The sequence below is a fragment of the Harpia harpyja genome, chromosome 3 (genome assembly GCF_026419915.1).
Source record: "Harpia harpyja isolate bHarHar1 chromosome 3, bHarHar1 primary haplotype, whole genome shotgun sequence".
Classification (NCBI taxonomy): Eukaryota; Metazoa; Chordata; class Aves; order Accipitriformes; family Accipitridae; genus Harpia; species Harpia harpyja.
In genome coordinates, this window is record NC_068942.1 from 16,529,735 (window position 1) to 16,546,357 (window position 16,623).

The window sequence follows — 16,623 nt, forward strand, 5'->3', positions numbered from 1 at the left end:
AGCACATCAATGATGGTGGTAGTGCCTCTGGGAGAACAGATTTAAGAAGGGGAAAAAACCTGCAATTGCAGCCAGAGGGAGGAGTGAGAATATGTGAGAGAACCAGCCCTGCAGACCCCCAGGTCAGTGCAGAAGGAGGGGGAGGAGGTGCTCCAGGCGCCAGAGCAGAGATTCCCCTGCAGCCCGTGGGGAAGACCATGGTGAGGCAGGCTGTCCCCCTGCAGCCCAGGGAGGTCCACGGGGGAGCAGATATCCACCTGCAGCCCAGGGAGGACTGGGGGGATGCCCAAAGGAGGCTGTGACCCTGTGGGAAGGCCACGCTGGAGCAGGCTCCTGGCAGGACCTGTGGCCCCGTGGAGAGAGGAGCCCACGCTGGAGCAGGTTTGCTGGCAGGACTTATGACCCCACAGGGGACCCACGCTGGAGCAGTCTGTGCCTGAAGGACTGCAGCCCACGGGAGGGACCCACGCTGGAGCAGTTCATGGAGGACTGTCTCCCATGGGAGGGACCCAACGCTGGAGCAGGGGAAGAGCGTGAGGAGTCCTGCCCCTGAGGAGGAAGGACCGGCAGAGACAATGTGTGATGAACTGACCGCAATCCCCACTCCTTGTCCCCCTGCACTGCTGGGTGGGAGGAGGTAGAGAAAATTGGGAGTGAAGTTAAGCCTCGGAAGAAGGAGGGGAGTGGGGGGCGGTGGGGGGGAGGTGTTTTTTAAGATTTGGTTTTATTTCTCATTACCCTACTCTGATTTGATTGGTAATAAATTAAAATAATTTTTCCACAAGTCTGTTTTGCCCATGACGGTAATTGGTGAGTGATCTCTCCCTGTCCTTATCTTGACCCAGGAGCCTTTCGTTATATGTTCTCTCCCCTGTCCAGCTGAGGACAGGAGTGATAGAGTGGCTTTGGTGGGCACATGGTGTCCAGCCAGGGTCGACCCACCACAAGAGTATTACTGTATTTATGTTTAGGCATTGGTAGCTGGTGATAGAGTCTAGGAAATATCAATCTGATATCTAATATAACTTTTATTCAAACTGTTTATAGCAATCACATTTATTTCTTATTATTACTCTGAAGTGAAAATGCTCAGTTTCAGATTTGACTGTAGTGTGTTTACTGCAGGAGAAATAAATAATTCAGTTGGTATTTCTAAAAATATAATTAGTTGATGAGTCAGAGAAGAATTTCATTTTCCCAAATGTTAAGGCTGGAAGATTGGGATTATCATCATCAGTGTGTCTGATCTGTGACTCTGTCATGTCTTAGGAGTGCCTTGTAATTCTTGCGTCAGTTTGTAATTAAGCTGGAAGATTGCTCAGACAAGACTGAATAAAGGGCCCAAACCACATTCTTGCAATTTGCTGAATGTTATTTCACATAACACAAACAAAAGGTACACCCCACAGACAAGCCCGCATCTGGTGATTCATAATTTTCATTTAAAAATTTAAGACAATTAACATTGACTAATGCGCTAATTTCTGATAACTAATTTTTAGAGCATCATACATAACTGTGAACCACTATATGTGTGTGTATACATATATTTAAGGCAATGAAACATATTTCTATTTATTGGAATCCAAGTCTTATCAAAAACCTGTATCATCCATGTGAAATGTGAAAATAGAATAGGAAGCAGCTAGGATAAAATGAAAAGGCATAAAGTAATCAAACTCTAGACTGCAATAAAAGCTGCCATGAAAGAAGAAACTGAAAACCAAAAATGAACACCACGTAGAGCAAAAGATCAATATTTTATTGACTGGAAAACAGACTGCTATGTACTTGTTGGTCAGTCATTATCCATATTGATTTTATGCCACTGCAGTTCAGCTCTAGCTTAGCTATGCACACGTATTCTTTTTTTTTCCCCCCACTTTTCTACCTAAAAAGTAATGTCTGTCTGCAGTATGAATAAAGCCCGCTGAAGTCAACCAAATAACTCTATGCACTTAAGGTCAGAGTCTAAAGGAGAATGTATGACTTAAAGACCTGCGAGATGAAGACTACATAGTGCTGAGCAGTGCAGGATCTGACATTCTTAATATCACTGCACAGTTCACAACGGCCCAGTACAGACACTGAAACATGAATCAGGCCACTGTAACTTACAGTATGGAAGAAGGAAGAAGAGAAGTGCTTGTAACCCAGCTCTAGATCACCTTTAATAATAGACACTTGAGCGCTGAAGCTCAGCAAGCAGATATAACCTTCTCAAAGCCAGCCACCTTGTGCTACAAGTGAGGACTGCCTAGCTTGCAATATTACCAATTCTTGACATAATACTGGCAAATGCATGTGGCACATGGCAAAATGATTTGGATATTGGTTCTGAAGAGCTTATAGCCTGCTATAGACAAGCAGGCATTTACATGAAAAGGGATAGACTGTGAATAAAAGACCTAGCAGGGTGTAAATGCTAAGACCATTAACAGTGCTTTGATTGCTGGCAAACAGGTTTTGAGGGGAGGAAAAGTACAAGGTTAAAGGGACAAGTATGAGTTCGCTCTTGTGTCTACTAATAAAAATATATATTTTATGTGTGTATTTGAAGGTCTAGTGAAGACAAAGGAGACAAGAGTCTTAAGGCATATTAGCTATGGGAAAGTGTACATCAGCACTATCCAATCTTGGGCAATCCTTTCCTTACCTCTTACAGTAGTTCAAAATATGGGTTTATTTATGTTCTAAAGTGGTTATGCCTGAAAAATTAAGTACAATTAACCAATTTTGGGAAAGGACCTGTCACTAAGTTTTTTGGGTGACTAAAGACTGTTTCTGAGGAGCAATCTCAGTAAGGAGAGGAAAATTACCCTTTTTCCTTTTATCTGGCCCTGGAATGGGCCTCTCTGACTCGGTGGCCCTCTGTGTAAAAGTACCCCCTCCTCCCTCTTTCTGCCTGCTTTGTCAGCAGCTTTTTTTGCCCAAAGTATGGAGGGAGTTGATATTTACAAGTTGTCCTCATCAATATTATGCTCCAATAGAAAAATGCACATGCCCAGCTTTCCACACCAACGTCTGCATCTGTGAAACAGTGCTGATGCCTCATAATTAGTCATATGCCATATAGACTTTTCACAATCATCTGCCTTGGTTCATGGGAGACGAAATGTAAATTTTTAAGCTTCTAACAGCAGAGTGCACTGTGTTACAAGGAGAAACACACTGCAGTTAGATTTAAAATATATACAAATCTTTTCTGCATTATTTTCTTAACCAGTATGGGGCTGTTTAAATTTCTTTTATAAGCAGTTGAGAGCTATGATAGAATTAAACTGCTGTTGGAAAGTTACTTGAATGACTAAATAACTGTTATACCTTTTATATGGTTTTCTTACTGCACAGTAATGAAGTACATCGTTACAGAGCGAGAATAATGCAGCTGTACAGCTCTCCACAGAACTATAAAGCAGAGCCACATTCATGACAAAGGACATCATCCTGCCGAGTGAGGAATCCCTGGCCCACCAGCGAGACAGAGCATTTTGCACATTTAAAGCACTCCCCATGCCACTGGCGCTCTTCAAATGAGATAAATTTGGCACCTCCGAGAGCTGAAAGAGATTATGAGAAAGAAGGTGTGAATCCAGTATTTCTGGACATGGTTCCGAAACACGACAGATTGTTTTCTGATGTGTGATCAGGTTGTCATTCATATAGCAAACAAACAAATGAATAGAAATCCATAGTCTGAAATATCTTTTGTTGGCTGAATTGAAAAAACTTTATCATTAAATACAGTGAGAAATATTTTAAGCAAAGCCACAAGTCACTTGCTTGTTTTCATATCCCGTTATGAACTCTGAACAGAATGGTTTTATCAGAATGTCTGTTCAGGTTTGCTGATCTTCCCAACAAACTCTCATGAAAATTGTTTGCAATGTGTTGATACATATAGTTTCTATAGAACGCCGAGTGAAACTTAATTGTTTCCACCTAAGTTTCTTCAAGATGGAGTCTTTTGGAAATTACCAGATCATGGAGTTCCTAGCATGAGTATTTGAAATAAAGTACTGGTTTGTTTTTTTTTTTGTTTTGGAGTTTTTTTATTTGTTTTGGGGTTTTTTTGGTAAAACCATGCCCATTTGATGGGGTATTCATAATTTTCTTTGTCCACTTACACATGCAGCATGCACCTGTAACAATCAGGCAGTACTTTTCAACAGTTGAGTCCACACATAATAGAATTACAATGCAGAACACCAGCAAATGCTCTCGGAAAACTTCAGCTATCATAGACTAATGACATATATGTCTAATTATAAATCATCTAAGTACACAAGGATGCATGCAATAGAGCTTTGTTGCATTTGGCAAGCTTTCTAATTGGACAGGTGTGCCTTACCAGCAGGCAGTTAATTCGTGTCCAGTTTGATCACATTTGCATTTAAAAACAAAGCTGAAGAAATTACAGACACAAGGGACTTGTGTGTACTGTCGTGGGAAGAGCCAAAAAGTGCCTTTTCATTTATTCTTAAGGATGAATTATAGTGCAGAAAGTACTAAATCAAACAATGGAGGAACTCCTTTCGGCACATAAAAACAACTCCTCAGCAGTTAGGGACCACATGTGATCAGTATGTCCTAACAAGATACGTTACATGTGATGGAGAGAGTGTCTCTCTAGTAGTTAACTCCAGTCTTTCATTATGATGGGACTATTTTTAATGCTGTTTTCTAAAGTAAAGGTCTGCTTTGAGAGGAGACTGATGAGTCATCAGTGTCTAGTCCCCTTTATAAGATGAGACTCACCTGTAATAGGTTTCTTGCAAGCAGCACACTTCTTGGCATACAATTTGCTGAAACAGTCTACACAGTATGGATACTCGTCTTTGGAAATAAACCTTTGTCCAGACAGCTGGGTTTTACACCCAGCACACACAAAGCATTCTTTATGCCAAGGCTGGTCATCGTAGGTCACTCCCCCAGAAGTTATTACCTAATGCATTGACAAACAAGGACAGAGCAATGAAACAAAGGTGTGAATCGTGAAGGATTATCTAATCCTTCATGAGTCCTTCCACTTGTTCCCTCTCTTCCCATATGCACAAGAGAAGAGAGTGTGGTCACGTCAACTGTTTTTCATCTGGAATATCAAACCGACTAACTGCAGTTGAGCTGAACATGCCACTGGTTTGTTACTCTCAATTTTCTCTCACAGGATAACCTCATGGTTTGTAATAAACAGGTTAGTTTCTTATGAAATTTTTTCTACTATATATGTGTAAAAAGGCTTAGCATCAGGCATGCTCTCAGAAGACAAATTCTCAGTGACGGACAGTGGATGAGAAAATCCATGCTGAAATTATGGCTAATGTCCAACTGGAACTGGCATTTTGCTGTCTCACCACTGAAACAGTATTTTAAGTAGGAAGAAAGACAGTAAAGAAGCAGAAGTGAGACAGAAAGGAGATCCACACTGTCAGAAGAAAAAATGGTGTTTATCAGTGTCATCAAACTTCTCATTCCCTGCAACTCATAGCTCTCTACTGGTTATTTCTGAAGAGGGAATTTTCCAGTTGCTCTATGGCTTCCATTTGTGTGGTAAAGAGCTGGTTTCACAGAAGCTGTGAGAGACTGTACAGAGAAATTTCTGCAGCGATAAAGATGAACTGTAAGATAGTGTTTCTACAGTCAAGTCACATGCACGACAGTGAAGGAATGGATGAATACAGTTAGAAAAGGAGGAGAAAAAGTTGGAGAAACTTATTAAGTAAAAATAGTGGCACCATCAAATTTCCCTGGGGAATATAGTTTCAGGGAAATAAAGAATAATACTGGGTGATGTCAGGCAATAAAAAAAATTAAGTAGTTCCTGATCCCCTTAGCATTCCAGTATTGGGCTACTACTAACTCTCACTTGCTTTTCCATTAAAATCTCAAAATCTCTGGCACAAAATTCAAGACTCCAGTTTGGCAATTTAATCTCTTTGGTCTCAATTCTTATTTATGGGAACTGATGCAAGTTTAAGTAGTAAAATTGTTTTAGCTATTATGTAGGGGCCCTCTTTGCATCCCTAGAATTTTTAAGAAGCAAATCCTGATTATTTCACATAAGTGCTGCTAACCTCAATGCCTCTAATAAACATAGAGCAGAAATACTATATCTGCCATGTGATCATTTAATGCAAATTAGAGGCTAGATGTAGAGACATGGGAATATATAAAAGTACTTTCTAAAGTTTAACTACTGAAGAAAAAAACAGGCAGCAGATTTTTCTTAAATTAAAAGCTTTTGTTAGAGGGAGAGGTTTACAGATAAATGTTAAATAACTACAGAAATTATAACATATTTGATGAAGTGAAAAAAAAAAATCGTGCTTGCTTCCAGAGTGATAAAGGTACTAAAAAATAAGTTAAATTCTACCATAAAAAGCAGATTAAAACATTTCCCTAGAGACCAGTATCACACTAGAATAGTGTGATACTTTGAGTGTTTTCATCAACCAGAGACAATTCTAAAACACAAGAAATTGAGGGAGGGATGAATTGATTTATTTGTATTTGGGGTAAAAAAGAAAAAGTAATTTGAAATCAAGCTTTCTGGTACCCACAGGGGAAGCATCATGTATTGAAACAGTGGGACTCTTGACTAGTATTATCATAATTGAATATTACTTAGTCTGATTATTGCCTGATACATTTCAAGAAAAAAACAGGCAAGACTGTGAATGCTTTGCTCAGCTTAGGTGGCTTATTATGCATGTGAATATACCTGCAAAATGTTGGAAAGGGATGCATGTTTATCAAGGCAAAATCTGAGATTATCGGGAAAGAAGGCTTTTACGTAACTTTCAGTGAAAAATTCAACCTTTGTTAAAAATCACAATCAACAACAAAAGAACCCCGAAGTATTTGTTTTGGTCAATAAGTTTATTTCAAATATAATCAGGCTTAGATTAATATTAACTAGAGGGGACAGCAGACACTGTCGCAGTTGGCTTTCAGTGTCAGATGCCAAAAGGAAGACTCTGCTCTTACTCTTAGTTCACCAGACATTTTACATGATCCAGCCACTTCCCCCATGAGCAATATTGCCTCATTAGGGCAATTTTTTCATTGTATGTTTCATTACCTTTTTGCAAGAGTAGCAATGGTGAGCAAATTGCTTCTCAAAACAGGGCACGCAGTAATTCTCATTGTCTTTGGTGATCAATGGTTTTGTTCCCAATGGTTGCCGGCAATACTGACAAATGAAACAGGATTCATGCCAGGAACTTCCCTTAAATTCCATTTTACGGGAACCTGCAAAAACCCAAAATGAAAAATCCACCCAGATATAGCCTTGTAATGTTAAGTTTTAAATGTCAGGAATACTCCTGTTTCAAATCTTGTATCTCAGTATTGGATTACCCAAGAAAGCACTTATCCTCAATTGAATAGAGTTTCTAAGTATGTACTTGAAATTTCAAGAACGCATTCAGTGCCATATGATCACCTGGCAAAAGACGTGCTAAATTGCCTAAGCTGTGATTTTTAGAGTATCTCCTTATATGAATCTTTTAGGGTTACTTCTCCGTGATATGCTTCAGTTGCTCGGAGTTTCTCTCAGGCCAGCCAACTCAGTGATAATGTTCAGGTACACAGCACTTTTATAAATTAAAAATTAATTTGTTGGCTGTTTAGTACATCTATTAATGTCCTACCTTTTGTCTTCCTTAAACTAAGGCTCCTTCACCTGTAAATGCATTATTTATCTTATTCAGCTTAAGCTGGCAAGTTTTTAAAAGTAAATATCTTTTCTGTGATAAAGCACACTACGCTGCCTCTTCTTATAGCTCATCCTTTCAGTCCTAGATCAACAGTTCTTTTTATCATGTTTAACTAGGTGCTTTTGATACAGCGCAAGGACTGAAAGTCGCTCAGTTAAATGTCTGCCAGAGGAGTTTCAGAGCTCTTAGCTCTGTGTACAGGTGCCCTGTACATCTTAATGTCAATGGGTAAGTCTAAGATATGCACATGCATCTGAGAACAATTTTTCCAGTGACTTTCCGCCACAACTTCCTCCCCTGCTGGTAGCATCAGACTGCAAAGAGAGGTGCCAGGTGCTTTACCGTCCTTTCCACACGAAGAAGAGAATTGCTGACATAACTGATTAATCCCGCAATTCCTGTTTCCTGGACTGTGGGGCTAGTGGAGAGAGAAACTACTGGTTGAATTTAAACATTAAAGGTTTGCAGTTTCCTCCCAGTGATCAGAAGGCTGACTTCACTGTCTTTGCCTACTGGGTCTTTTCAACACAGAGCTAGCAAGCTGATGACAAAGAAGTTAATGATTTAGAAACTGGTTGGCATTCCCATGCCACGCCAGTTCTCTATTTGCACTGTTACTCCTACCCTCAGCACTTAGAATCATAGAATCATAGAATCATTTCGGTTGGAAAAGACCTTCAAGATCATCGAGTCCAACCATTAACCATGCCCCCTAAACCATGCCCTGGAGTACCCTTGCTGCAAGGATTTAGTCTCCTAGACTCTGAGGCAACATCTGCAAGGTAGATATACACCAGAGGATAATAATGCAAACCCAAGTATATTCTGGTACTATTCTCATCACATCTAGTAAGATGTGCCTATTAGACAACACTTTTTACAACTATATAAAATTTAAGCAGTGTATCATCCTTAAACTGAACACAACTATATTGCTACAGTTATTTCCACTAATACAGCTTTTATTTGTAATGAAAAGGAAATAAACTGTAAAAAACTAAATCCATGTTACAGATTGAACCACAACATCAGAAACCTAATATTTATACTAAGACAATAATTCTGCACAGCCCAGACCTTATTGTTTGGCATTAAGATTTACTGAAAAATAAAATTCTTATGTCACTGCCAAATTTATTGATGTCCTTGGCCAAAGGTTCCCAAACTAGTAGTCATGAGGCCATGGCAGATAGTTTGCAGCTGGTATTTGGAGTTACACATGTGATCTGTAAAAAAGTTCAAGCATTGAGGGTAGTTCACTGTTTCAAAAGTTAGGGACCCACTTTCCTAAGCAAGCTGCTTCATTTTGCCACATATGGTGCTGTGGCTTCTCTTAGATGCCTCTGGAGAGGCAGCTTTTAGGCAATCTCTCTGCTGTATGAGCTTTACTGGTGTGGTAGCAATGGAAGGCCTAGAGGATGTCCTGAACAGACACTACCAAAAGCTGAGAAGCACTTTAGTGGAAAGTGCAGAATTTTCAAGGTTGGTAATGGCAGGAAATAAACCTATCGTAAACAGAAATGTACTTGTATTTTTTTTAGTAAAAATGCTGATAATGATTTGAACGCAGAATGCCATGTTTTGACAATTTAAACAAAATATATTTCTGAGTGAAAGAAATGGTATAAAGAACGTGAACTCAAGGTCTGGTCAATGTGACAGACAGAAAATGCAGATGTCTTGTCTAATCTGGCACTCCTGCTAATGATAGCTCTGTTTGTCTGCCTACACTCACAGCAGGATATGCTTCCTACGAACTACAGCAGAATCAAGGGCTCAACACGACCACATTTTACCCTATCTTGAACTCTGATATTCTTTATAAGGATCCATAAGCCCTGTCAGTGCTAGACCAGAGGTATCTGCCTGCCCTCTTTTCACTGCCGGGAGGGTACTACACACGAAGTAGTAGTCATCTCCTGAAATCTGTTCTGAAAGTCAAGGACTTGTAGCTTGGTTATTCAAGGCTGTGGTTATAACTAAAAATGCAGTTCCATTTTTCACCAAAGGGTCCCTGTTGTCTTACCAGGCATAATGGTCTTCCGGCAGTGGAAACACTTAGATGAATACTCATCAGAGTAGCATTCAGTACACAGCAAGACCTCATCCTTGGCAGCAAATGGTTTCTCCACCAGCGAGTGACTGCATTTGGCACACTTGAAACACCCCTCATGCCAGTGGCGGCCTTTGTAGGCCAGATCCTTCGAGAAAGTAAGTTCATGTTAATAAAGACATTGCTTTACAGTGTTTTTATCCCTCAGCTCCTCCCAGAAATAAAGTGAAAAATGGAGAGCATTGCAATGGCGACTTAAAGGGGTGACACGTGCGTCTGGCGGGAGGTGTGCTCAGAGGTGATATAAGTACTCAATGTCGCTGTGTTGGTATATTTTGTAGATCTCTGGCAGAGGCCTTTAGGAACTGCTTAGGCACAGGCAAATGTCCTTCCTTATGGAACATCAGAGATATATTTTTATTGGAAGAATCGTTTGATGTTTTACGGTTGGCTTTTAAGGGGAAATAAGTGATCAACATTTTTAATGGGCGCAGGCCACCTGACAAGAAGTGCATTCTCTACAGACTTTGAAATGAACCTCATGTATTTTTTAACGTTACTACTTTTTCTTCCACTGACACAACCAACACTAAAGAAAGATCATATTACTGCAGAAAACAAGCAATTAAAATCTCATTGAGAATAAAATGGTTCTTAGGAAGATTATTAAAAAATCATTGCTTTTGTTTATACCTAATATAACTCCTCTAAAAACTTGCAGAAAAATGTTTATTTAAGACTCAGCAGGCTTAGGGGGATGAAAAAGCTAACAGTATATGTATGAGACCTCAACTAAGAATTCAAAAAAAGAGCAAACAGCAGATTTTATTTTTCCAAGGTTAAAAAAAAAAGGGAAAAATGCACCTCCAAAAAAAGCCCCCACCTTAAAAAAATAAACCAAACCCTTCCCAATCTCCTTTATAAGTAAGAAGCACAAAAGGGCACAAATCCAATCTCATTTTTCTCCTTTGTCAGATCTCCACCCTTTAAAGTACTAAAAATAAAATAAATACCATGCTTCAGTTCAGGAGGTGCTGAGCGCTAACCACTCTCATTTGCTTTAGTTAGCACTCTGAACCTAGACTATCATCCCAGAGCAGCCTGAGGCAAAGACTGGGTAAGAAGGAGAGGAAGACAGCCAAGCTCTAGCACCTTGGCAGAGGTGGGACAACCAGCTGTAGATCTCCATGGGCCACTTTTCTAGCCGACTCTAGCCTGTTGCACTCCTTTCTTGTTACTCCTGTTTTTTTCTCCCGGTTTTTCCTTCCACTCAGTCCAAAGGCATGACTTTTTGTTAATGATCTTTGACATCGGTAGTGTACTTTGATTTGTGCTATGTGTACAAGTTTGCTGTTGAAAAATGATAATGAGAGTTTGAGAAGTGTCTTCATCCAAATCAGCATTTTCGTTGGATGATTCCTTTACAGTACTGAACTGTACTCAGACAATGATGTGCTTTGAAAACCATGAAGTGCTTTGGCCAGGGAGGCCTCCCGAGAGGCTTATTTTAATAAGTTTCTGACCTTTTATTTCAAAAGAATGTGGGCAAAGTGAGCATGGGGAGAAGGTGAGCACTACATACTGAACTTGGCAAACCAAAGGCATTTTGATAGGTTTCCTCTGAACTTAAAATTCAAAAAGTCAAGTGTACAGGCTTTAAATTGAAGTATGGGGTACTGGAAACCCTGTCAAAGACCACAGAGGAACTCGTATTATTAATTATTATTCTAAAAAAGTGGAGAGGTGAAAGGAAAGCCAAGCTCAGAAACACTGCCACTAACATGCCATCTGTGAGATGAGCAAGGTAAGGATGGAACTAAGTTAAAATGAAAATATACTTCATTTCCAAAAGACAGAGAGAATAATTTATAAATTATAAACATGGTTTCTTTTCAGCTTGTCATCTGCATGTCAACACCTACAGTAAAAGTAATTTATCCAATACTGAAAATATTTTTTTCAATGGAAATACCAAAGAAATTCCAAAGTTTCATTCAATCTGGTCCACTGAATTATACCTGCACCCTACCATCCCTCAAGCACTGTGCAGTCTCTGCAGCCAGCAAGTGACTGGAGGTGAAGGAGGGAATCTTGTTATGGTCCACACATACAACACAGCCTTGCCGTATGTTTGAGGTATACATATGTGCACATTTCCTAATCTGGACCTTTCTGATTCTGGGAAAACAGCAATGTTTCTCTCTGCTGTGCGTGGATGTACAATGGCTATGCTTAGGTCTCTTCACCGGTACAGGGATGTGCAGGGGGTTGGGTATAGACTCTGCCATTAAAGAAATGGGATTTGTGTATAATTTAGCAAAGAACAAGAAGTGAAAGCTAAATTTTTACCTTGGAATCACACTCAATAGGTTGCTTGCATTCTTCACAGGGGTTGGCAAACAAGCTGTCATAACACGTAACACAATAAGCGTTTTCTTCTCTTAATGCATACTTTCTTCCACGAAGAGACTGCAGGCAGTAATGACAGTCTGTGTGATTGCTGGTCATTCTGGTGGGGTTCTCCACGTGATCTGGAAAGATGGAAAAATCATGCAATTCAGTGGATGACTATTTGCTTGCTCAAATACTAAGTAATGCTGCTTTACCTGTGAAAGCTAGGACAGGCATTCCTTGGTCATTTGCAGTGTCCTGGATTTCTAATGCTGGGCTGTTCTATAGTGAAATGGTAGTCTTTACCAACATATACTGTGTATTGTGTTACCTACATAATGGGGAGCAAGAAGGTTGCTTCAGCTTAATCTAGTGGTACTTACACCGATAGGTCAGATACCTGAAAATGAAGTCGTCTTCACGTTCTATATGTACAACTGCTGGCATTAAGAGCATTATGTACTGGATTGTGAGGCATGGTTTATCCAGAAATCAGGGAATGGAGATAGAAGCAATAGTTAAAAAATTAAACCAACTGGGGAATTAAAAGGCCAAAGAGAAGAGGCAAGCACTTTGTAGTGTGTTCCTGGCTTTCTCTTGCTATTCCTGTCTTTCTGCTTATTCCTTCCTTTTCAAAATACCCCCACATCTACCTGACTGAACAGAAGGAAGACAAGGGACCCCAAGCTATACGGCTGTTCTCTGCATAATTCCAGCTGTGCTGCTAACATTTGGTGGCAATGTAAGATGACACAAATAACCCTGGATAGCAAAAGAACAAAGTATAAAGAGAAATAAACTAAATCATAACTCAAAGAAAGTTTCCCTTGTTGTTATTGGAATTTTCTTACATATTTCTTTATTGCCATGTTCCATGTTGGCAGTGCCAAAATACTGTGAGATAGATTATATTTCTGTGCCAGACAAGTGCAGGAAATACCACAAACCTATTGAGAGCCAATTGTACGAGTTTCCCATCCTTCAGTTTTCCAGGCTAAAGAGGCTTGAATAAGCATCCAAACCTCAGCTGCTTATAGATCTGCAATGCTGAACATTTTAAGGATTGTGGAGATCAAGACTTATTTCAGTCTTGTTGCTGGTTGGATCATCAGCACTTTGCTAAAATTGGGTCTTGATTCCTGGGAATGAAGGAAGAAGAATCCAGAAAGTTCCCAGTGAAGCAAACCCAGAAACATCTGCTGGACTCATTGGCTTGCACTCTTTATTAAACCTGCTGAGTGTAGCTGCAGCCAGCACCAGCAATCTTAAATTTTAGAGGACTTGAGAACAACCAGGAAAGATCTCCTAAAATATTTAAGTATCAGTGACTTTGGGCAGCTGAAATCTTTGCACTTTGAGTAACAGTGCAAATTACTTCATCGTAAACAGATAAAAAGCCTGAGAGTAAGGAAGAGCAGCATATGAAGAACAAGATTCGAGGGAGTGCTTAACCATCACAGAGCTTACATCTAGTCCATTTAGAGTTACTCCCTCATACTTGTTTTTATATACTCGCTGCCTATCTTATACCCATGGTGCAGTTTTAAAAAGGCATTTCATCTTTTTCTGGGTTTCTGCTTTGTGAGATGTAATCCAAAATGATTGTTTGAACTATGAGAAAGAACAATTACTGCAGGTCTCCACTGGCACCAATGCATAAGGTCAGGCACTTATTAATCAATTCCTGAAGGGATAGTAGTAAGATAGTGGAAAGGGGGCAGGGAGAGAGACTATAATGCTTTTTTCAGACCAAAAGTAATAACTTGATCATTTGGCACAAGCTATGGAAAACTTGTTCCTGTAAATTGAAAATCTTCTGAGTTGAATTGATTTACTGTATTTCCGACTGCCCTAAAACTTTGTGCTAGCCAAGATAGGGTGTAGTGAGGAAATCAAATAATCTGTAACTCAGATCAGTGGGAAACATGCTTGCTTAAAAAATATTACAGATGTGTTTTATGTGATATCCTTGGAATAATAGTATAACAGGGCTTGAAGCTGACTTCCATTTCCTTAAGATCAAAGAGAGAATTGAATGTGAATTGAATGAAAATGACATCCATCAGCTTGTACATTTACACAACATGACATATAAAAACCAGACACAGCGTAGTGCATTTAGTGCACAATCACTACATAGTCATCACCAAAACCAAGGTTAAGTTTTGCTCATTTTCTTCTATATTGGGGAAGCAGTATAAATTGGTGGCTAGGAAGCCAATCAAGGAATGTTTGTGGTTAACTGGGCTCCATATTCAAGGTCATAGGATAGCCTTGAAACTGGGTTTCAGAGGAATTTTCATTCCTTTTTTGTGGCAATTAGAGTTATGAACTGCATCTGAGGATACCCTGAGTGAACCACCTTTCTGATCTCCTCCCTGCTGAATCAGTACCCCAGCTTCCTAACACAGTTTCATCTCAGCCTAAAAGTGGCAACAGTGAAATCCTAACGGGGCATGCATGAAGAACTTATGTTACTTATAGTGCTTTTTGTTGCACAAAGCTCACCAACAAATAGCTTAAGATATCTGCACATACATCTCTGTTCTTTCATTCTAATGAATGGTGATAGGTTTTTAAGTTATCAAAAACTCCGCATACCCCAAAATTTTCTTTAAAAAGTGGTTCTCTTGATTATTATTTTTGGTTTTCCCCAGGAAACCAATTTGTTCCAGGAAGCCCAGGTTATGTGCACAAAGAAGACCCACTATTGTAATACCTCAGAACTTCCTTATTTGTAACGTAGCTATCCTCCTAAAAACCTGTATGGATATGGGAGCATATGGGAGTGCTATCACTCCTGTTTTACAGATGATAGTGGTTGCCTGAGAACATTTAAAGAGTATCCCCAAGACCAGAGTCAAAGCCTGGGGGTGTCCAAAGTTTTGCTTCAGAGAAAGTCTTCAGAGTTTGACCCTGATGATATAAGATCATGTTTGGGAATGAAGAAGTGACGGTATGAAAAAAATCATGACTTTTGCAAATCTCTTGGCAAAGGTCTGGGTAACCTTTGTGAACTACTTTTACCATTAGACAATGCAACAAAAAAGTGAATCTCGTCTCCCCCAGCACCATTTACCCTTGCTCCAATAAGTAAGTAATGGTATGAGCACCACGTAGTTAAGTAGAATGTTTTTCTTCTGCTTTGATCCTAATCTCTAGAGAAATATGTTTACTTTAAGTTTGCTGGAAGCTAGACTTTGTGTTTTGAAGGTCAGTTAAGAACTCTCTGGAGGTCTGATACTGTTCACTCTCATGGAATGAAACGCTGACTCCAGCATTCCAGCTGCTAACTCGTGTCCTAGGCACAGGGAAAGACTGTGATGTCTTCATTCCTTGGGAAAAGAGGATTTTGCTATTTAAATCGGAACAAAGCTAAATACTGTTGATTTTTATGTATCCAGTAGGCATGGATACGTTATATCATTTATAGTGTTAGAATATTCCAAGGGGGTGTAGAGAGATGTTGCCAAGGATGTGAGGATATTGCAACTGTGAGTCCCTGGGGTCAGATTCAAGAATGCAGCAGTCTCATAGTATGAATTACAAAGCAGATGAAAATAAAACAACAGAGCTGGCCAGTCTGCCTGCTGTTCCAGCAGATTAAGATAGAATTTAGCTACAACAAATTAGAAGAGGGACTTTCTGTAGAGTCAAATGGTTTCCTATAAAATGCAGAGCACCAGAAGACTTCCAGTGAAGAAAGCTGTAAGAAAATGGTTGTGAAGTTGTGAAACCTGATAAATGTGGAACCATCAGGAAAGGAATGCTTGCTTTCTCACTGACACTAAAAAGCACAGCCACAATGTTAATATATCTCTTAAAAAACTATCTTTACATTTTCTATAAATGTATGTTAGTCCCCCTTATGTTATATAAGTATAAAAAGCCCAGAAATGTTAATACTACTTAGATGGGAATTAACATACATATGCATGTAGGTATATACGTACATGTAAAAATATGATATCTTTTGCTTTATGGCAATTCTAATGGACTATTTCCTGATCTAAATAAGCCTGCCCTTGAACTGCATCATCTTTTTCTTTAAGACCATACAATGATTGGAATAAAGCTGTCTATTAGAGAAGCATAAAGAAAGAAAAATGGTGGCAAAATAAATCATTGCAACAACACTGAAGGATAAGAAAAACAAATTGATCTACTACAAGGGGGACACCCCTGCAAGGCATCCCAGGTACTTACTTATTTTCAGGTAAGTACATGTTTTCATCTTGGAACGTGTTTTTACTTATTTGTATGAATTTGCTGACTTCATTTCCCCCCCTTTTTTTTTTTTTGGTGAGAACTGCTGAACAATTAATCACATACATTTGCAAAATACATTAGTGACTCAAAGTTACAACTGCATTACAAAGCTAACAATATAATTGTAAGGAAAAGTTTCTAACAATATCATTATTTTATAAATAAAAGTTTCTAACAATGTTCTGCAAGGAA

At 39.3% G+C, this 16,623-nt stretch overlaps 1 protein-coding gene across 2 annotated transcripts in view; it reads right to left on the reverse strand.

Moving 5' to 3' along the window:
- Positions 1–1,470: 1,470 nt before the first annotated feature.
- FHL5 (four and a half LIM domains 5) overlaps positions 1,471–16,623 on the reverse strand; it is a 32,120-nt gene continuing 16,967 nt past the window's right edge. For both annotated transcript variants that reach the window (XM_052781479.1, XM_052781480.1), the window contains exons 2-6: positions 12,121–12,302; positions 9,745–9,919; positions 7,082–7,251; positions 4,759–4,945; positions 1,471–3,560 (exon numbers count right to left, since the gene is read on the reverse strand). In XM_052781479.1, the coding sequence (XP_052637439.1) occupies positions 3,409–3,560; positions 4,759–4,945; positions 7,082–7,251; positions 9,745–9,919; positions 12,121–12,279 (843 nt within the window). In that variant the 5' untranslated portion in view covers positions 12,280–12,302 and the 3' untranslated portion in view covers positions 1,471–3,408. The remainder of the gene's footprint in view (positions 3,561–4,758; positions 4,946–7,081; positions 7,252–9,744; positions 9,920–12,120; positions 12,303–16,623) is intronic.